At 55.2% G+C, this 22,550-nt stretch overlaps 1 protein-coding gene across 6 annotated transcripts in view; it reads right to left on the bottom strand.

Moving 5' to 3' along the window:
- The window catches only part of NPHP4 (nephrocystin 4), a 129,458-nt gene that overhangs the window by 6,468 nt on the left and 100,440 nt on the right, over positions 1-22,550 (bottom strand). For 5 of the 6 annotated variants that reach the window (XM_044769552.2, XM_044769551.2, XM_070511246.1 and 2 more), the window contains 6 exons: positions 20,780-20,960; positions 15,064-15,189; positions 12,140-12,351; positions 7,717-7,943; positions 7,298-7,484; positions 4,980-5,063 (listed from right to left, as the gene is read on the bottom strand). In XM_044769552.2, the coding sequence (XP_044625487.2) occupies positions 4,980-5,063; positions 7,298-7,484; positions 7,717-7,943; positions 12,140-12,351; positions 15,064-15,189; positions 20,780-20,960 (1,017 nt within the window). The remainder of the gene's footprint in view (positions 1-4,979; positions 5,064-7,297; positions 7,485-7,716; positions 7,944-12,139; positions 12,352-15,063; positions 15,190-20,779; positions 20,961-22,550) is intronic. The other variant, XM_044769553.2, reaches the window with a different exon arrangement.

Here is a 22,550-nt window from a genome sequence, read left to right as displayed (position 1 = left end):
GCCGTCCCGCCTGTCTGCTGCCCTCCTGTCGGCCGCCCCGGCAGCCCGGCCTTGTCCCAGCAGCTGCAGCTCCTCCCACGGCAGGACGTGGATCCACATGTCAGCACCGCAGACCCAGCCTCACGGCTCCCCAGCAGGACGCTGCCAGCGGCCATTGCCCCTCCTCGGAGGCCTGGGTCATTACTTCCAGCTTCGTCCCTTTGTTCCTGGCACTAAGAGTGGCAGATAGCTGCTTCCTGCCGTCTCTACCTCCTTGAAACAAAGTTCTGGTTTCACTCTTCCAGTGGCCTGGTTAACAACGTTATACCTAGTTGTAATGCTTCATCCTAAGTTCTCTCTGTTAAAAAACCTGTGTTGGGGCCAGCCCGGTGGTGCAGCGGTTAAGTTCACACTCTGCTTTGGAGGCCCAGAGTTTGCAGGTTCGGATCTCGGGCGGGAACCTATGCACCCCTCATCAAGCCATGCTATGGCGGTGTCCCACACAAAAAACAGAGGAAGGCAGGCACAGACGTTAGCTCAGGGACAACCTTCCTCAGCAAAAACAAAAGCTGCATGGTCTCTGCCTCCTCAGCGCCCTGATCAGCCATCTTCCCGGGGCTACTCAGCAGGGGCTGGAGGAAGGACAGGCTGCAGCCAGCCCACTGCGGTTACAAAACACACTTCTTTCTCTATAGTGCACTGACTTAAAATGAGTCATCAGATTAAAGAAAAAAGTCTTACAGACGAAAGTGTCCAAAGTCCTGATGACTGCCCACCGCCCCCTGCTCTATTTTCTCCACAGCACGACCACCACCCACGTCACATTTCCTGTATTGCCACGGTTGGTCCCCCACAGGACGGAAGCTGTGAGGGTGGCCATTTGGCTGCCTGTTTCCTGTGGCCGAGGGTCCAGGAAGCTGAGTGGGCAGCAGGACGTGAGGACCCAGGAAAGCCATCTGGACCAGAAACCCAAGGAACCTGTGAGCTGGGAAACCCACTGGCCTGAACCTTTTTCCAAAACTGAGAGCGGCGCAGTGGCAACACCCATGGAGATCCTGCCATTGGAGAATCTGCAAATAAAACTGGAAGACTCAGGCCCAACTTTTATATCCTCTCCAGTTTTTAGGACGCTTAGAAGTTCTACAAGAGTTGGCAACATTTGTACAGGTGAGTAAAAGCTTTAAAAATGGTCAATCAGTGAAAAGTGAGCCGGCCCCTTGGGAGAGGCATTTAGCAAAATTGTATGTGTATGAGCTATTCGTTGCCACACTGTTTGTAACAGGAAAAGGTGAGAACTCAAAAGTCCAGCAACAGGGCACTGGTCGATAAGCGACGACGTCCACACGTGGGCCCTGATCTGAGAGTGAACGAGGATGAGGAAGTGGTCTCAGGACCACGCTCGTGCCCTGCACTTGCACACGTGTGCATACACACACACACAACACAGGACAGAATGGGGGTTGGCAGCAAAGGAAGCAGGATCTTCCTGAATATATCCAATTTTACAGTTTGATTTTGGACTCATGTAAACGCTTTTAGTTAGTTAAAAAACTAAGATCAAAAAGGAAAATGAGGGGTCGGCCTGGTGGTGTGGTGGTTAAGTTCACACGCTCCACTTCGGCAGCCTGGGGTTAACTGGTTCGGATCCTGGGCGCAGACCTACACACCCCTCACCAAGCCATGCTGTGGCGGCATCCCACACAGAAGAACTAGAAGGACTTACCACTAGGATGTACAACTATGTCCTGGGGATTTGGGGAGAAAAGAGGAAGACTGACAACACATGTTAGCTCAGGGCCACTCTTCCTCAAAAAAAGTGTTTTTAAAAAAAAAAGAAAGAAAAACGAAATGAAAGATCTCTATATATTGAAAACAAACTGAAACAATCAAATAAGCAAATTTAGCTGTGTATCAAGTTGGTGATGCAACTACTCAGGGCAAAAGGATTTGACCAGTGTGGTTGGCAGCTGGTTGCCTACAGGGGAGCTGAGCAACTGGTAAAGAGACTGAAGATAGCGCGAGCCAGGTTCCTCACTCACAGAAATGGGAATTACAAACATGGGACAGGGCAACTGGAACAAACCCTGCGAGACTGCTCTGGCGCTGGAAGCACGGGTGTGAATTCACGGCCTTCAAAATGTATGCAAAGGTGCAGACGTCTGTGCACAGACATATGTACACACAGACACACACTCTTTAGTGCTCTCTGCTAAGAGGGACGAGAAGCCCAACCCCCAGACTTTGGTTTCTAAATACCATTCTCCACTAAACGGAACCTTAGATAACGGCTGATTCCAGAAATGGAGCAGGGAAAGCACAAGATGACTCTGGAACACCTTATTTGCCATGCAGTAAGGAAGTGCTCAAAGAATGACAGGGCCATGTCAAAAGGACACAGGAGCCAGCTTGAGTGGCTGCCTCTGGTGAGTCAGGGACAGTATGAGCAGCAAAACAAATGGTGACAGTAAAAAATCATAACCCATTGAAAAAAAGGAATTCACGGTCCAGAAGGGTACAAAAAATAAATAAATGAATGGGATGAAGCTAAAGCTCTACCTTACTTAGAATGCCAACTAATGCGTGTAGAAGAAATGATGGAATGTGAAAACAGCCGACAGGCAACCACCACGCTGACTCATTCCAGCAAGAACCGCCAGGGGACAGCAAACCTAGAGGGCGAGCGTTTGATGGGCAGGACATTTACATCATCTAAGAGTATCTCCTGACAAAATACTTATTCATTACTTTCTAATTATCAGCTATAAAATACTTCTTAATTAACTTTACGGTGAAGAAGCCTGGGAGACGCCATCCTAACGAATTAAAAAAGCTAACATAACTGGCAACAGAACAAATCAACATCGCACCCCTCCCAATAAGAGGTTCTGAGAAGAACACAGCAAAACATCCGTGCTATTCCTGCCCTACAGGCCTAACATGAACCTGATCATGAGCAACTCAGACAAACCCCAACTGACGGACACCGTGCAAGGTAACTTGGCCTTACACGTCCAAAGACCAAGGCTGTGAGAGGCAAGGAAAGCTCGGGGGAGGGGGGGGGGGGGTCCCAGACTACAGAGAGGAGCACCAAACACCGCGTGAAGCTGGCAGGTAGGTCAGTGATCCAAGACCGGGATATCTGGTCAGGTGCAGACGGAGTCTGTGATGAGACCTATCGGTGTCCAGGTCCTGATTTTCATGACTCTGCTGTGGTTATGCAAAAGAGTGTCCTGATTTTCAGGACATACAAGCTCTAAGTTTCATGGAGCAATGGGGCATTATGTCGATAACTTGTTCTCAAATTGTTCAGACAAAAAATGGGTAAACACAGACAGAGTGATGAGGTAAAGCTAAGGCATCAACGGTGGGCAGATCTGGGGAGATAATATACGGGAGTTCTTGCACTATTCTTGTAACTTTTCTGTAAGTTTGAGACGACTGCAAAATAAAAAGCTAAAAAGAAAAAGGTCCAGGAGCTAACTTGAAAGGGATGGCAGTGGCCAGAGAGAGGGGGCAGTTACATCAGCCAACACCTGCCGTGGACAATAGAGCAAATACAAAATTGCGAGTTCACAACAAGACTCCAAAACACTGACCGTCTCTGGAGGTCACTAGGCCACAACTCAATATTTAAAAACCTGATAACAGAAAGGGAAAAAAATCCAAGACTATCCTGACTTTCTGGTATAAAGTATATTTCAGGGTAACCAAACTGCTGCTGGGCAGGGTTCTTGTTCATATAAGGATCGCAGCTAATAAGTCGAGGAAGAAAGGGGGGAGCAGAACTGCACTGCTTCCTCCCTGATGGAATAAGGGGTGAGGGCAACACATACCGCCACCGTGGACCACCAGCCACCGCAGCCTCTGCCCGGGACGCGGTGGTCAGCCCATGCGCAGAGACCCCAGCGACAGAGCCCCAAGGACAGCGGGCCCCGACTCCAACAAACCAACTGTGAAAAGACGAGTGGGCGTGGCCTGGACCTCAGGTGACGCTGAGATTTGCTGCTAATCTGGGGCAGTGACAATGGCACACGCTGGTTAAAGAAAGGCCACATCGGTTAGAGACACACACTGAAGTAATCATGGGTAAACTCAGAAGATTTCTGGGGTTTGCCTTCAAACTCCAGTCATGTAAGGAAAATTGTATTAGCTCTTGGATTCGATCTATAGCCCTACATAAAGAGCTGACCCCTTCCTTAGACAGAGGCAAAGCTGTGGCCCCATGTTTAAACAAAATCAAGCAAATTTTCACTGGTGATGGGGCCGTGGGCACAGGGCTGCCACCTGGAGAGACTCTGCAGTCGGGAGCCAGTTCCTCATCCGGGGCTGCACCGAAATCTGTTCTCGGTGGCAGGGGCAGGAGGCAAAGGTCTTCTTGTTTTTGTTTTTACTTTCAACCTACTAAAGAAGGCATATGTCTACAAAAAGCTTCAGAAATTCCTATCACCTGACAGTGTCCCAAGCTCCTCCCGAGGACAGTCAACGGCAGGCAGGCTGTGGGTCAGTCCACCTTGCAAGCTTGCCGTCCCCTAGAGCGTTTGTGAGGATTAGGTCTCACTTCCAGGAAGTAACCTCCACGCGTCACACTGATTTCACATGACACGGGAATGCCGTGGAGCAGGGTCGGAAGAGCGAGGCTAACTGAGCGTGGTGGCCTCGTGCTGTGACAGCTGGCCTCGCACCCAGAGCGCCCAAGGACTGCACAGCAGAGAGTTGCCAAGGAGATGTTTCCACACCAGACACCCACTCAGCGGGCCTACCAGCATCTGGCTGAAGCTGTCACTGCCCTGTTAGGACATGAAAAGCTCACCTCCAAGGGTCCCGCCCCCACGTACCCTAGACCAGCCCCAACCCCTCCCGTCCAGGAGGCCCAGGCCCCAGAGGCGCTGGAACAGAGGAGCTCATGAATACTTCACTCCGTCTGCTCAGAGGACATGGCTCATGATGCAAGACCTCAGGAACATCCGGGCCCCAACGTCTGTTGTCTTCCGCCCCCTTACCTTGGCATGTTTAGTGGGCATCGTGCTGGACTTCAAAGGCGATTCAGCATCTGCGCCCTTCTCAGACCTCAGCTCAGCAGACGCCTGTGAGAAACCAATCAGCACAGTGGGTCAGAAGATACAGTCCTTGGGGATAGGCACTTCCTTCTCCTGGAGGAACAGCTGCCACCCTGGGCCAGGGCTCCCGCGTCTCATCTACTCTCACAGGAACCCTCGGGGCGGCTACGGTTATTTACCAGCCTCAGTGCCCCACAGAGGAAGCAGAGGCTGCAGTCAGCCGTGAAGGGCGGACCGACAGGGGAACCCAGCTCTGCCTGAAGCCAAAGGCCCACCATCCTCACCACGTCCTTTCCACCTCTCATCCCAAAAGCTCATCCAAAGATGCGCATGGAAATCTGTGAGCCTCTAGGAATCCCTCAGGCCCATTTAAGGGATGCTCAGTACCCCTAGGACTGACCTCAAGAGGTCAAATAAATGAACACACACCCTGCACCCTGCCCCATCACACACGCCACACACGCACAACCCACACACCCTGCACCCTCCCCCATCACACACGCCACACACACACAACCCACACCCCCATACCCTCCCCCACCACACACGCCACACACACACAACCCACACACCCTACACCCTCCCCCATCACACATGCCACACACACACAACCCACACACCCTACACCCTCCCCCATCACACATGCCACACACACACAACCCACATGCACAACCCACACACCCTGCACCCTCCCCCATCACACATGCCACACACACACAACCCACACACCCTACACCCTCCCCCATCACACATGCCACACACACACAACCCACACACCCTGCACCCTCCCCCATCACACATGCCACACACACACAACCCACACACCCTACACCCTCCCCCATCACACATGCCACACACACACAACCCACACACCCTGCACCCTCCCCCATCACACATGCCACACACACACAACCCACACACCCTACACCCTCCCCCATCACACATGCCACACACACACAACCCACACACCCTGCACCCTCCCCCATCACACACGCCACACACACACAACCCACACGCACAACCCACACACCCTGCACCCTCCCCCATCACACACGCCACACACACACAACCCACACGCACAACCCACACACCCTGCACCCTCCCCCATCACACACGCCACACACACACAACCCACACACCCTGCACCCTCCCCCATCACACACGCCACACACACACAACCCACACACCCTGCACCCTCCCCCATCACACACGCCACACACACACAACCCACACGCACAACCCACACACCCTGCACCCTCCCCCATCACACACGCCACACACACACAACCCACACCCCCTGCACCCTCCCCCATCACACACGCCACACACACACAACCCACACACCCTGCACCCTCCCCCATCACACACGCCACACACACACAACCCACACGCACAACCCACACACCCTGCACCCTCCCCCATCACACACGCCACACACACACAACCCACACACCCTGCACCCTCCCCCATCACACACACCACACACACACAACCCACACGCACAACCCACACACCCTGCACCCTCCCCCATCACACACGCCACACACACACAACCCACACCCCCTGCACCCTCCCCCATCACACACGCCACACACACACAACCCACACACCCTGCACCCTCCCCCATCACACACGCCACACACACACAACCCACACGCACAACCCACACACCCTGCACCCTCCCCCATCACACACGCCACACACACACAACCCACACACCCTGCACCCTCCCCCATCACACACACCACACACACACAACCCACACGCACAACCCACACACCCTGCACCCTCCCCCATCACACACGCTACACACGCACAACCCACATCCCTTACATGACATCTCGGTCTCTGCGTTGACGCAGAGGAGCGGACACTCCAGGAAGAGGTGGACGAACAGCATTAACCAGGGAGTATGACATGCTGCGAAGTTTCAACCCGTTACCTCTTCTGAGGTTTAAGAAAGGTTCTTTCACCAGTTTAGCAAAGAGAGCTCAGAGGGATGGTCTAGCCTTTCCCGAGGCCCACCACTTAGGCAGGAAAAGTGAAGCACCTGGGGCTGCCGCACGCAGCCCCAGGTGCCAGAGCGCATGGGAGGAACAGGGGGAGCAGGCAATGGCCAAAGGCTAACCGCCTACAACAGCACGGGACGGACACGGGCAAACGCTTAGAGGGCTCCCAATTTCCCAACAGTAGCTAGCCAAATGGGATCTCCCCGTATGCCTGCTGACAAGCCCATCTGGCGTTGGAATGGCCTTCCCCACCTGCGAGGAGGCTGGCTGGCCCACGGAAAAGGTCTGGTATTTGAAGGGGATGTGGGCGGTCTCCCTGGGGCGCAGGAAGAGCTGGGGGGCGAGGCCACCCTGCAGGTGGAACATGTCCTCCTCCACCGGCGTGTGCAGGTTGGCGGCCTCTTTGAAGTATCTCCACTCCTGACTGTCCAGGATGAGGCTGGAGTGGGGGGAGACACGATGCTGAGGAAAAGCTCCTCCTGCTAAGTACCCTGCAGGGACATGCCCCCCACCCACTCAGAGCTGGCTGTCCACAGAGGACGTGGGCAAAAGCCAGAATCAGCAGGACCCACGAAGGACGAAATCAGCTTAGCTTTCAGGCAGAGCTCAGAGTCGCCCCACCTGACCCCGCTGCGACTGCGGGCTGAGGAGCGGCCGCCTCGTGCTCCCACCTGAGCTCAGGGTTGTCCATCTCGATGGTCACTGTGTGCTGCATGTTGTGGGGGTTCCTAAGAGCAAACTCGAAGAACTCGGCAGTGCCCAGCGTAGCATAGAGCGTGTGCCGTGTGGTGATAGACAGGCTCAGCGCGCTGGTGATGCTCTCGGCCTTCGTGCGCTCCCGGTAGGCGGCGATGACCTGCAGGTCGCGCGTGTGCTGTGCACGGACGCTCTGCTGAGCCTGCGGGACATAAGGGCCTGACCCAAAGCCACAGTCCTGGGGTACACACTCCTTCTCGAGGGCTGTTTTCTAGCTACCTTCCCCCTACCTCCCCAAACACCAAATTTCTTCCGGAATCAGCACCACTCCCTTCCTCAGCTCGTGGGTTGGGTGGAACTGGACCACCTCCAGCTGCAGACAGAGAACGGGGCACGCCTGTCCCTCCCCGCGCAGGACCATGGGAGCACTCCTGGCTTCTCTCTGTGCCACAGGTCATCTATCCAGGCGGAGCCAGGGTCTGCTTTGCATGCTCCCAAGAGACTATAACCACCAACTACCAGAAACTCTCCCCACAGCCGTAAGGCTGGTACCTGGGCACAGTGGGGAACTAAAAACAGAGGTTTCAAATAAAAGAGAAAAGAATGGCCTCAAAACTAAGACAGACGACCTGGTCACTGGCCAGGTCCCCAGTGTGGCAACAGGAATCCCGTCTGCGAGCAGAGGGGATGCGCCCGGACCTAACTGATCTCAGGCTGGGTCAGGGTCCAGCCAAGTGACACGCAGCCTTGGTAGGGCTCAGCCATGAGTCCTCTGTCCATCTCCTTCTTCAGATGCCCCGAGATTCAATGGGCGTGGCCACCTGGATGTGTTCTCGAGGCTGGAGATTGGCTTATTTTTCTTGTGTGCCTTATATCAAACAGTGAGGTCCACTGGAGGCTGCTTTGCAAGATCTAAAACCCAGAAGGGGCCACCACCATGCAGGGGAGTCAGCCAGGCCCAGCTTTGAGGACCTTCAAGCACTGAGGAGGCCCAGACATCAGAAGGCAGGGGCCGACTGAATGGCTTTGGACTTGAACTCAAAAGGTAAGGACTAAATTTGATTTCTGACTTAAATTCCTTTGGATATTGACTTTCCAGTACCCCAAACCATGACCTTTCCCTAGCAAGGGGATTGAAGCTGAGCCTTTAATTTCCTCGTGGGAATCTGAAAATGGGAGGGTGGTCATGCTCACATCTGAGGCCTCCCTACGTGGGCATTTTATAATTAGAGCCTCTCAATGGAGTGTAACCTCTGACGGACTGTGCTGGACATGGCCAGACGTAATTTAAGATAAGAAACAGAACAGAGAGTGGCTTTTCAACCTTGCGTTGAGACAGGGCATAGTTCTGACCCGCTCCCCCCACGTTGAGAGGACAGAATCTATACTGCTCACCAGCACAGCAGCCCCAGGACAATACACTGAGGGCTCTAGGACAGAGGCCATGTGAAAATGGACCCAAGACTGGCCCGTTAGATTGACTGCAGGGGGCGGGCCACGGCGACAGCCACTCCTAGGTTTACCATAAACCAGACGGTTCAAAGCAACGAGTAGAGACAGCGTGACCCTGGGTCATGAGAAGGATGACCCCTGGCCATCTCCCTCCACACCCCAGAGGAAGCTGTGAGCCTGACACCCCTGGCCTCCCTCCCCCCAACGCCGTCCACCCCATAGTAGATGGGAGACTTATCTGATAGAAAGTTCGAGAGCATGAACCAGGCAGGCATAGCCCTGCCCTCCCTCTCCTCTTCCTTTTGGGATCCACCTGCCTGAAGACACCATCAGGCGCTCACATTGCTCTTGGCCAGGTGGTAAGGTGTGTAAGAAGGACCCCACTGGTGCAGCTGCCTGCCGCTGTCTGGCATCATCCTGACTGGGTGACTGTCAGCAAGTCCAGGCTCGGTACTAGGAACACCCTGCCTACAGATCCAAGCCAATTCTCCAGTGTGAGCTTTGCCAATAACGAGAGTCATCAGTAAAGCAGATGTGATATTTTGGTCTCCTCTGCCACACTCTGTCTTATTTCCTAATCAAGCCAGAACCCAGGCAGACAAGGCCGATGGCACTTACTGCATCTCTGAGACCCCACCAGGCAGCCAATCCCACTGCAGGCCCAGGAACCGCTTCAAGGATGAGCACGCCACCCATTCAGAGCAGGGAGACACATCAGCCTTTGCTGGAAGTTCTGGAAAGTAAAGCTCTCTCTTCCGAGGCACCCGGCATGGGATGACAACATGGAACACGGGACTAGTGCCACCAATCTGCTACCCTGAGGGGGGATCCTGGGTGGGACGTCACTTTAGGTTGCACACAGAAGGCAGAGGGGAGAGGTGCAGGGCTGGTCCCTGGCGATACCGCCTGAGCTACAGATGCAGCCGCAAGTCAGCACTGCCTGGGACTATACTGTCACTGCGGCCACAGACTGAATGGTCACCTGATCAGTGCCAGGCTCGGGGCCTTGGGACATCACTCAAATGCAGGCTGGCTGGCCTGGAATGCAGGCTGAGGGCCCTGGGACCCGGCTGCTGCACGGACAGGTATGTGCGGGCATTAACCCAGTCCCAACCACATAGGAAGATAACCTGCCAGCCCTTGTGCCCAGGCCCAGGTCCACAGAGAAGGTGCTCAGACCAAGGCCTTCCCGTTGCCTAGGGCTTCACCCCTGCACAGTGGCTGATGCTGACCGACAGCAGTCACTGGGGCCAGCCACTGTCCTGGGCACTGGACCCATTAACCCAAGTGACCCTCTCGAGGAGGCCTGTGACTGTCCCAAGACACAGGGAGGACTCCAATGCAGGCATCTGGCCCACACTCTGTGCTCCTGGCCCTCAAGCCAGACCAGCTCCCCTAAGAAGCCCAAGACACTCAGCCTCCCTCGAGTCTCTCACTGTTGGAAACAGAGAGCTGCACACCGGGCTGTTCTTTCCTCCCAAGGCATGATCTCCAGTGCCTGGGACTTCACCACGATCCACAAAAGGGTCCAAGGATTGGCCCTCAGCCTAACAGCTGCTCTGGTTTCAACTCTCTTCCAAAGGACTTGCTGACTTGACAGAATGCTCATCCCTTCCTCAGAAGAAGGTTGTGAAAGCTCTAGAAGGGATAGAAACTACTTCACATTTGATAAATCAAGTTACTTTCACCTCAAAATTCTCCGGGGCTACAAACCCAGGAAATCATTAGAATTTAGTGGAAATTATCTGTGCATTGAGAAATCCAGTTCTTCCAAAGGCACGGCTGTGTTCAAAATGAGGGCTCTAAGCTGCCGATTTCTCTATCAGAGCACATCAAATAAGAAAAAAACTAGCAAACTAATCATAGTAACAACATTGACACCACCACTGGCAGCTGTCCCTGAGGACAAGCCGTGTGCCAGGCCACCGCTGTGAAGCAGAGACACGGGCGTCCACAGGTGCCGCTGCCCGGCTGAGGCAGGTGAGGGGCCCCACTCCGAGGCTGCGCTGCCAGGAGGGAGGGAAGTGGCCGCAGTGCACCGCAGCCGGGGAGGAGGCCCATCTGATGCCAGCCCCACCAGCTGGCCCCCCTTTGGTTCACTGTCAGAGCAAAGACTCTGCCCCACTCTGCCGCCACCCCACTCGTCCTGCTGGCTCAGTCTGTGCCTCTACCCGTGTCCTCTCTCGTGTCCTCTCACTGTGCTCTACTCCTCTCCTAGTTGGACTGAAGAGTCTTTCGCTTGTTGACTTCTCTCGCCTCCCTCCCTACAGTCCACCTGAGGGTGAGAGCCCTTCCTAGAGGTGTGACACACCAGGGGCCACACACAGTCAGGTGGAGGGGGGAGCTGCTGACTGTGTTTACTTAGCCCTGGAGAAGGGATGTCGTCTATTCAGACACCTGCCGGCCTTAATGTAAAGGGTCATCTCAGAAGATCTTTCTCAAGGCCCCTGCGGCTTCTTTATTCTATAAACTCATAAGGTACAACCACTCTCTCCTCCCATTTCTTAGTTGCAAAATATTACAGGGTCTTATTTAGATTTTTAGTTAAAGAGGGAATTTTTGGTCAGAATGATTACTTGACACCCCATGACATAGAAGTCATTCACAGCTCTGCTCCTCAAACCTGGGGAGAGATCAGAATTCCCTGCAGAGCCTTCTTAAAAACCCAGACTCCAGGGACCCTGCCAAACTGACTAGAAACAGAATCTCCACGGGTGGAGCCCAAGTCGGCTTTTACCAAAAGATCCCCAGGTAATTCTGACTTGAAAACTTCCCTTGGTGGCTGAAAAGTTACGTTCTCTTACATTCTGCGGGTAGAATTCGGGAGGAAGAGAGAGAACCACGCAGGAGGAGAGGAGAGACAGGGCACAAGGCGCCTTTGTTCCCAGTGACTCCTGGTCCCACAGAAATGCCCCCAGGAAAGCACGCTCTGGACAAAGCCCTCACCGCCACGCTGGTCCTCGGGCCACCGAGCTCTGCTCCGGACTCCTGTAGGCGCACGGACCTCATCCGCTCCAGCTTGCGCCTGCGGACGGCGTCCCCCTCGCGGCCAGCACCCCGGGGCCCCTTGTGCCCCTGCTGAGTGTGGGTGAACAGCAGGGCGGCCAGCTCAGTGTCCACGTCAGCCAGCTTCTGCGCTTGGACCACATTTTTCACCGCTGGGAGGTTCAAAGAGGGAACGAGAGGTTAGAGGGTAGAGTTTACGTTCATCAACAGACCCAGCAACAACCTCCCGAACCACGGTATCCAGCGAGGGAACTCAGTGCATGCCCGCTCTCTTCTGCATATTCTAGGATGTTGATGAAGACAGTAATTATATAACCCGGTCTCCACTGCGGCCCTCCTTTTACCAGCCTCTCAAATAAAAGGAATTCTGATCTTGGCCCCTAGACGCAAATTTACTAATATACCACTAGCTGATTTTGCAGGGAAGAAAAAGGTCAGCACTCCAGAAGGTCAGCTCACGCTCTCAGATTCTCAAGGGCCCGCTGGCACCCTCACCCAGGACTGCCAGCCCCTGCACACAGGCAGCCCCTCCAGTGAGCACCTCCCAACGCCCAGCACCACTCCAAGCTCTCAGTCACAGTGTCCCGCTGGGTCCTCAAACCGGCTCTGGGTGGGAATGACATGAGTCCTGAGCTCAGATCAGGAATCCGGGGCTCTGATGAGTTGCACCCCCTGGCCTGAGGCCCCCGGCTGGTCAGGCCAGGCTTGGCTTCCAAGCTCACGCCCTCCACTCTGCGCCCTGCTGCCTCTGGATGGCCTGGCCCCCCAGGGCACCGTCTCCTTCAGGGGGCTCTACTCAAACCCTGGATACACAGGAAAGCCGAGCATCAGACAAACAGAAGCCAAAACAAGCCAGACACCGGCAGGTAGAAGAGTTACATTTTCTTTTTTCCGTCAGTGACTATGCTGGTGACAAAGCCACACATGGCACACGCCATGTCACAAGGTGACATGAGATTCCTGGACATTCACTCAACTCAGCACAGGTAGGCAGGTGAAAGAGAACACCCCAACTTAGCCCTGGGGCCCTTCCTGACTCCCAGCACCACCAGAAGCCACAGGAAATAAACCCCTCCTGGTCCCCACTCCCTGTCATCACACATCTCCAGCCTCCTACTGAAGCGCTCCACGCAATGGGAAAGCGATTTTCTCCCCTACTTGCCCACCCCTTCCTCCGTCACCGGTAAACAAGTCTATTTCCAGGTTCCTTACCACCACTCTATTTTAAAGCCATTTAATTGCTTTTCAGATGCCACGTGATGGCTTAGATGTCTTATGGCCCCAGGAGCATCACATCCCTGGGACACGGCACGCAGGGAGGGGAGATCCAGCCTGGACTGGGTTCCAGTGGTCCGAGGCCCACAGCCCTGAGCGGAGGGACGAGGGCAGGAGACCAGCAAGGCCGGGGTTAATCAACGAGCTCACATGTTGAGAGTGCATCACACTACAGGAGCCTCTCCCTGTCCCAGTGAAACCAGAAGTGAAGTTCCAGAGTGACCGTGCAGGCGGCCTGCAAGCCAGGGGGCACTTTTAAAAATTCTGCACAACCTCCTCCTTCCAGAGCCTTGCCCAGTGGGACAGACATGGGCTCCCTGATAGAGGCCCCGTCCTCTGATTTCGATCAAAACAGAGACTGGAGAACTGACGACTCTAGAGGCTCTCAACTCTCTCAACCAACCCTCACGGCTCACAACTCCCTGCACTGCCCAGTGGAGCCCCCGACCTGCTGGGCCCGGGGCCATGGATTTCACCAATATTCTCAGCCTCTGTTCCTGGAGTGTGGGAACTCCTCACTCCACGGTACCTGCTCTCCATCCATTCTCCTGGTGGCCAGAGGGACCCGCTGGGGATGGAGAAGCAGTGGCCCCAGAGCAGGAAATCCAGATTCTAGTCCAAGTTCAACACCCTTAACCACAACGACCAGCCAAGTCATCTGAGCTCTCTTTGCCTTGGATGCTTCAACATTAAAATGAGGAAGCTGGCCCAGAGCAGACCCTCCGCCTGTCTGGATCATGGACCCCTCTGATCATCTGAACCTACAGGGCCCCCTCTCCCTAGAATGTATGAGGACCCACAAAGTTTTGGCTGGAGTTTCAGGGGACTCGTGGGATCCTGGAGGCCTTCCAAGATGGAACCAGAGGCCCCCCCAGTCCTAACCAGCCACAGCTCTGGGACTCCCTCCTGGAGCAGAGGTTCAAGGCCAACAAAGTGAGAGGACGGTCAACACTCGGTTCACGTAAGATGATCTGCAGCACTGGGGGATGCTACTTAAAGAGCAGCTCTCACTTCTCAGTCCAACAAGTATCTGATATTCAGCTCTGTGGGTCATTTTAAAGGGACAGAAAAACTTCAGAACTTCCCTGCTGTGAAAAATATTTTCACCAAGCCCAGGTCTTTACTTCCCAAGCTTTGCAATTGGCTACTCTTCCTCTTCTCAACATGGTGAGTTTCAAATTAGTTTTTGTAAGTCAGTCTATATTCATCCTTACCTTTTCTTCATTTCCTCTTCCCCTGCAGATGAGCAGCTAACCAAAAACAAACGCTACTCATAGGAGTATAGTTTCTCTACGAAATAACACAGGCAGCTTCACGAGCCCCGTCAAGGGAGAGATGGGTTTGATGAACACGGTCAGTCGACGTGGCCTGGAGGTCCACTGAGGCAGGGCACTGACAGCCACCGCTCTGCCCCCAGATGCAAAGGGGTGTGGACACCAGCACACAGGCTCACACGTGCACGTGTGCACACACTCAGGCACACCCACACACATACACACAGCCTTCTGCTCCTCGCTCCACCCCTCCCCTACGCCAGTCCCGCACACGTACCACCCGCCACCCTCAGGTCCAACGCTCTCTCCACTCACGTCTTGGGCCCCCACGCATGAGGAGGCTGCCTCCCTCGAAACGGCTGGCTCCGTCATTGGAGATGACCCGGGACCTGGAAGGTGGCAGCAAGCTGCAATCTCTCACTCTCTGTTCACACAAGCGACCTAAATTTAAAACACCCGGCATAAGATATTGATACCAAAAAGAGTCTGATGAAATGCATCAGCACACCCTATAAGGAGTTCCAGCTTTCAAATGGCCCATCCACACCCCCTGACCTGCTAAGATCCCCAATTCCACTCTTGGTTCTGAATTTGTTTTGAAATTGAGAGAGGATGGGAGGAGCTTGTTTTTCTCTGAACTCTTCCCTCTCTATGTTCCTATTCTCTTCCATCTGAGCATCTCTGCTTTCCCACGATGAATTAAAAACAAAAGCTCGGACGCTCAGAGTGTGCTTGCACATGGACTCTCACTTCTCGGTCTCGGGAGCTGCCCCGAGCAGCCCGGTGACGTGCATGGTTCGCAAACTCTAACATCAGCCTTTCGAAAGTCACATTGTTCAAGGCAGTCCTTCGTGCACTTCTGTAAACATCTGACTCCAAAAACACTCGAAGTAAAAGAGCCTTTGCAAACTAGAACCTTCTGGAGCTGTTTTCATCTGGAAGCCTTCGGAGATAGCGACCCTGCTTCAGAGGGAGGGACACGTGCCCAGAAGCCCAGCACAGCATCACACTTCCCTCCAGCTGAACTCGCCAGCATGGGAGAGTCCCAGGGGATGAGACTGTTTGCACGCAGAAACGCTTCTCCCGGGAGGATGGACTCCTGCCCTCGGAACACACCACCTCTGCGTGGACGTGGCTCCCACCTTCGGGAGGCCATGTGCAGCCAATGAAGTTACGTTCCAAAATGAACCATGCGAGCTCCAAACACAAACCGCTGGTGCTGCTGACGTCCTCGGTTCCAGCAAGACGGTGTTGAACACACGCAGGTGTGGGGTGCCTGGCGGTCTTCCTGGGAGCTGTGAGAAGTAGAACCCCTTCTGGGGGCCCATTTCCCACCTCTCTGCAACCCCTCCCTCCCGGCCTCCGCTCTGCCCTGGGGAGGAGGACAGTGACTTCCCTGCTCAGCCCCACCCTCCTCGGCCTGTCTCCAGGTCTACCTGCTGCTCTGGGCCTCACGACAAGCTCTGCGCCTGCAGGAGGCTGCTGTCTTCAAGGGAGGTCAGGTGGTCTCTGTGCTGCTCCACATGAGAGCCACCCCCTCCAGGCCCCAGAAAGTTAGAGAACCCAAAGATGTTGGTGGGACAGCAGACCGTCCCCCAAGACTGGTAGGACAAAAGCCCTGAGCTAGGCTGGGAAAGGCGAGATCCAGAAATGACAGACAGACTGAAACCATCTCTGATCAAATCAAGAAGCGATTCACTTGATATGGTCTGAAGGTTGGAGACACAGCCGCGAACAGAGCCTCCCCCCCGAGAACTTCCATTCCCATTTTCAAATCCCTTTGGTCTTGAGTGTTTTCTGGGAATCAGCTCGTGCTGGCCTTCCTCCAGCCTTCCCGCGACGGAGCCTCTCTGGGTTATCTGCTCTGCCGTCCTGCTCACAGCTCAGAAAGCAGCCCTGGCCAACGCTGCCATTTTAGCCGTCTTCCACACCTCCCTCAGGGAGACCACCACGCCAGGGAGCCTCCCTGAGGCAGCTTCCTCAGCTCAGGGAGGGGCAGCATGGGGTCAAGCCACTGGCCCTCAAAGGCTGAGAAACAGTTCTGCAGCCCAGGCTCTGCTGTGGGCACTCACGCCATCATCACTGGACGCCAGACAGCACGGCTGCCTCCTCCCCGGCCAGTGAGCTCCTCACTTCCTCCTTCTGCTGAGGCCAGCGACAACCCATGCCAGGACTCCTCCTAGGCAGCTTCCACGCCAGCCCCGTCCAGCAGGCACGCCCTCTCCTCCTGCTGTTCCTTGCATGCCACCTCGGTGTCAGTCTCGTGATGTGCAGCAGACAGCGGCGTTGACCCCCCCCCCCCCCACCCACAGAAGGGCTGCACGCCACCCTGTGAGGTCCTGCTTCTCCTCACCGCCTCACTCAAGCGTCGGCCATGACGCTGCCACCTTCAGGCTCAGATCTTGCGGACATCTACGCTACCACTCCTGTCCCTCCCTCTGGTCCTGCTTCTTGAGAACAGGCATCTGGAGTCAGAATTGCTCTGGAGAGAAGCTCCAGGACCCCCTCTGCCATGCCCACTCGCCGTCCGCCTACAGCTGCCTCCACACTCTTCCCAGGGGTCGTCCATCTTCCCCTGCAAACTGAGGCTGGCAAGTCTTTTCCAAAAACACGTTCTTCTTGCTCCTTTGGATCTATTTTTGACTCCTGACAGCAGCTCGCTGTCGCAGGATCACCATCCTCATCCCTAGGAGAAAAAGCTGGTGTCAACACCCCTTCACGTGGAGCAGCCCAGGGCCTGTAAGCACCAGAGTCCAAGAAGAACAGAATTCCATGGCAGGCCGGGCTCTCAGACTTGCCTGCTCATGGATCTCCTCTTGAATCTTCCCACCTCTGGGCTAGGTCAGTGTGGTCACTGCGAGGGTGAACATCACAACAAGGAAGAACGGGCCAGTGTCCTCAAGGAGTCCCCAGATCCCTGGGGACGCGGAACAGTGAACAAGCAGAAGGGCAGGGACAGAGAGCCTGGCTGCGCAGGGAGGGGGCAGCAGCCTGTTCCAGGGCCCAGCCAGTGGGCGCCAGAACTAGAAGGCCTGGCACTGACACTCGCTATCCCAGCTCTCCCCCCACAGCCCTGCCTTCCACATGAGAGAGGAATGAAGCGCCCCCAGCCCCAAGTCCTCGGTTCCTGCCACAAGCTCAGAGACGGTCCGGGCTCTTCCCACAGCAGGGACGGTGGTGCAGGGCCCGACAGGTCTTGGCAAACTCTCCATCCTGTCCTGAGGACCTGCTCTGCCAGTCGCTCGGCAGTGGGTACTTGCCCCCTCCCTTCACTGTGGGGCACAAGGGATTCACGACACACCTGAGAGAAGCCGGAATCTTCTGTAGCTTTCTCCACCACCTTAATCCAGCGGCTGGTGGTTCCCTGAATTGCAGGCGAGGAGGCCCTTGGTCCACCTACATCTAACTGAAATGAGTACTGACCTATTTTAAGCCTAGTAATCACTCCACTCTGAGAGCTACACAGAAACTGCTGCAGGGTCAGGATTGGTCCAGCCAGGGACAGGAGGCCAGCATGCCTGGAGCACAGGCTCTCAGGAGGAACGACTGCCACTGCAGCGTTGGGAGCAGAGGACCACCTCCCGACAGACCAGGGCCATCCCTCGGCTTCGTCACCACTTTCTCCTGCTACATCTGTACTCAGAGCAGTGGTTTGTTTAGAGGATGGGACGACAAACTAGATAAGCTGAATTCACATTGGCACAATCACCAAAGGACCACACAGGAGTGAAGAGGCTATATTTCATCAGGGCACAATCCGTGATCTGAAATTGCCACAGGTTTTCTCCCCCTTCAGTGAGACAGAAGGTTACAGCTGGGGACCAACACGTTTGTGATGGGAGCAGCAAGTCCCTTCAAACGCACGGGCTCCTGACTCGGCCGTACAGCTATTCGACACTCCGCTGCAAGAGGAGAGCACGTCACCACCACCTGACCCCAAACCCAGGTCATCTGTCAAAGTCCACACCACCCTGCTCTCCTTCAACCCTGAGAACACAAGTGCTTGACTGTGAAGCCAGGGGTCAGGGCCGCCCGTGCCTCCCTGGGAGGCCCCTAGGGAGGGCTGCAGATACAAGTGACAACAGAGCTCCCAGATGAACCGTGGTCATACCGCAAGACCAGGATCACTGGAGTAAAAGAAATGGACGTGGCTCTTGTGATGTCTGTATGAGGAAAGACAACTGAAAGAGAGCTGCAGAAGAGGCTGTTGAGAGCGTCACAGAGCGAGAAGCCACCTAGCACGAGGACAGCCCTCTCCCACGGGAAGATGCACGGGAGACCTGGGGTGTTGGCAGCAGATGCCTCGTTCCGCGGCCTCACACTTGAACACACCACTTGTGAACGTGGGAGGCACACAGTCTGTCCAAGCGAGACCGAGCCGGGCACCGTGACACTGGCATCAGCCCTGCTTGTCACCCTGAAGGCTCACAACACCATCAGCCAATCTGCTGGCCCACCGCTCAGCACATAACCACCACTCTTACAAAAAAAGAAAAGCCACAGCACATTTTTTTCCCCCAAAAATGCAAAATTTACAGAGGAAGCCGAAGCACAGCTGCAGTGACACAAGCGCACTGCGTGGGGCGTCTGTCCTCTGTTAATCTCTCCCCGCCCACGTCCGCACGGATCCTCTCGAGCTGGGATCTCAGACTCTCCTTCCCATGGGCTTATCTCTCTCTTGCAGGCAAAGTATGAAAATGACAATTTAAGATAACATATAATGGAGCTAATCTTTCTTCTGAAGATAAGATTTTAAAACCAGGAGTCACTGCACATTTGTGGGCTGGTGAATTAAATATAAAAATAACCAACACAATCTCAGAAGCAGAATGTTTCTTGCGACTCCCTCGGTCACATGAGCTTTTGGATAATGTCTGCTTCTCACATGTGGCTCATTTATTCCTCCAGAACCTAACTGAGTTTTGCTGTTTCCATATTGTCTTTTTTCCAGGCTGCCTTGGATCTGCAGTTGTAAACAAGCAGGCAGAAACCTCAAACCCAACTTAATGAGCTGTGCGCTCGCTCCTCCTGCTGCTCCACCCCAGCCCTGCCTGCCTCCATGTTGGCATGGGGGGATGTGGCCCGTGGGGCTTGAGGCTTTAAAATCAGGCTGGGTTTTGAGGAATGGAAAATTCCCCAATAAAACAACAGTGAGGTTTGAGTCCTGCCCAGATAGACAGCTCCAGAAACTTCAAGTCGCTTGGTCCTTTCCTGCTTTCAATTCTGCCTAGAAAACCCCCAAGCCTTCCACAGTCCCCTCAAGAGAGACTACTGAGTGGGCTTGTCACTGGCCACACAGGAGCTCCCACTGACCCTCTGCTCTGAGGCGGGCAGGGGCAGGCATGCCCGGCCTACAGTCCCCTGTCCCATCGGGGCCTCAGCTGAGCCTCCAGAACGTCCAGGCAGGACCATCCCAGCCACAGCAGCCCCAACGCCCTGCCCACTGGCACGCAGAAGGGGGAGACTCAGGGCCTTGTTCCGTCTCTCAGATAGCAGCTCTCGGACACCACTGATGTAAGGTCAAGGCGCCAGCTCTAAAGAAGGACATGTGTCTGTCCCCTATTCCCAAGCTGTATGGAAGGCCAAGGACATTTCTCTTTCTCTTCTCCGCAATGAAGCAGTTCTGTGCACTGATACTTCAGAGGAAAATCTCTCCTGAAACCAGTCACTTTATTGGAGGATGTCACAGAGATGCCCGTGGGTGGCACTAAGAAACAAAATGTAGGCAAGACCAAGATGACAAATGATCCAAATCCTGATTAGAAATCAGGAACCAAACTACAGGACAGGCTCAGTGGTCAAGGGCAGACCTAGCAGTCAAGGACAGACTCTCAGTGGTCAAGGGCAGGCTCAGTGGTCAATGACAGACTCAATGGTCAAGCTAGTAAGAGTTTTTCTGGATGGGATCCCACTGAGTGTATGATGCCCACAGTGTGGCTGCTGCCCACAGGGAGCTCACGCTCCAACTGGGATGACAAGCAGCTGCCTGGGAAATGGCACGAGACCAGGCAAAGCTGACAAGGACTCTTACCCACATTGGCCAAGGTGAGGTGCAGTCGGCCCGTCACCACTGTGTGGACACCGATGGGCTTGACGCTGCCAAAACCAGTCACGTCTCCACTCACCACCATCGTGTCCTGCTCGTATTCAGTCGCCACGACCTCAAGCTCATGTGAGACCTGCACAGCCGGCCGCCCTTGGCGGAGGAGATGCTGCAGAGGAGAAAGGCACCAATCAGAGGGCAGCTGGGGCAGAGTCCACCTTCTTCTGAAAACCTGAGTCCTTGATATCAGGTCTTTTCCACAAATTCTTTAATAAAGTGCAACCTGATTCACTCACTGGGTAAACACTGGGGATGCACAGCCCGCCTCATGCAGCCTCCTCCACGGGGAGAAAGACGGGAATGGAACAACAGAACAAGGCAGTGCTGCTGAGCAAGCCCCATCTCCAGGACAGTGAGAGCGCCAAGGGAGGTCTGAACTGGATCAGATCAGGTCAGAACGAAGATGTGCCTGCAGGCAGGGAAGGCGGGGGACACACCAGGCCCAGGATGCAGAGTACAGAGCCCCAACCCCCCGGCTGGGAGCAGAGGGCTTCACTATGGCTGAAAGACAGGCCAGGGGTCAGGAGGAGGGGTCGTGGGGTGGTCAGAGCCAAATCACAAGGACCTCCGTGCCAGGCCCAGGCTGGTCAGTGCTGAGCGAGAGCAGACGCAGGGCAGGGTCAGGACCTTCCTGACCACAGCTTCTTCCGCTGATCAAGTTGAACCCCTCAGTCCTCTGCCTGAACCCAAAGGCCAGTGCAGCCGACTGGGGGGGATGATGAAACCACACTCTGCCTCCGGCCCAGCTGGGACCCTCTCCCTGTGAGGCCTTGGGAACACGGCCCGACCTCTCAACTAGCGCTTCCCACAAAGAAGGGAAGCGGAAGCGCGGGGCCAGGCCAGGGCCCTGGCTCAAGGAATTCTTGCACTGCTCCCACAGCAGCAAAAGGGCTTGTCTCAAAGTGGAGACACCTCGACCTGCTCCCTCCCTACGGGCCCAGGGGCTTCCAGCTGCTTCTGACTCTGCCGGCTTCGCAGTGCTTGTCCACAATGCCCACAGCCACATACACGGCCATGGTGCAAGGGTCTCGGTGGCTGGACTACCGGAAGACCCCTCTGGAGAACAGCCAGGCAATGCAGGCAGCAACACCCAGCCGTGCCGGGAAGCAAAGAGAAGCCAGCAGAAACGGGACAGTGCTTCTCACCATGAGGCTGCAGCAGCTCCTTTAAAAGCTAACACCTCACAGAGGCAAGAGCACAGGAGGCAGCGGGCCCCTAGTCGCATTCCAGGAAGATCAGCCTTGCCGGCCTCCTGGGGCTGCAGGTCCTGTGGCTCGGCACCTGAGGATCCCACGTTTGCACACCTCTCACTCAGAAATGCCACTTCCAGGCAGTTCTCATCTAGGCAGAGCATGATGGTAAAGGCACCAGCGTCCGAGTCAGAGCTGGGCTCAACACCTGGCCCTGCTGTTGTCAGCGTGACCCTGGGCCTCGGCCTCTGTGCCGGACACAAGGATCTAGGGCTGCGCTGAGGACACGTTCAGTGAAGTGGAGGAGCAGCCAGGCATCGAGGCAGCTGTCCTGCTGCCCTAACAAGGCCAGCACTGCCAGCACCCTCAGGAAATGAGCTCAAGATGCAAACGGGCGTCAGACGTCCACCGTGCTGTCCCGAACAGGAAAGCAGCACCAACACGGCCGACCACAGGGAACGGGGTAACCGCGTCAGAACATACCCACGGCGGCGAGGACGAGTCCATCA

This window comes from Equus asinus, chromosome 5, assembly GCF_041296235.1.
Source record: "Equus asinus isolate D_3611 breed Donkey chromosome 5, EquAss-T2T_v2, whole genome shotgun sequence".
Taxonomy (NCBI): Eukaryota; Metazoa; Chordata; class Mammalia; order Perissodactyla; family Equidae; genus Equus; species Equus asinus.
The sequence above is the reverse complement of the archived record's forward strand: the minus strand, read 5'-3'. Positions and strand labels throughout refer to the sequence as shown.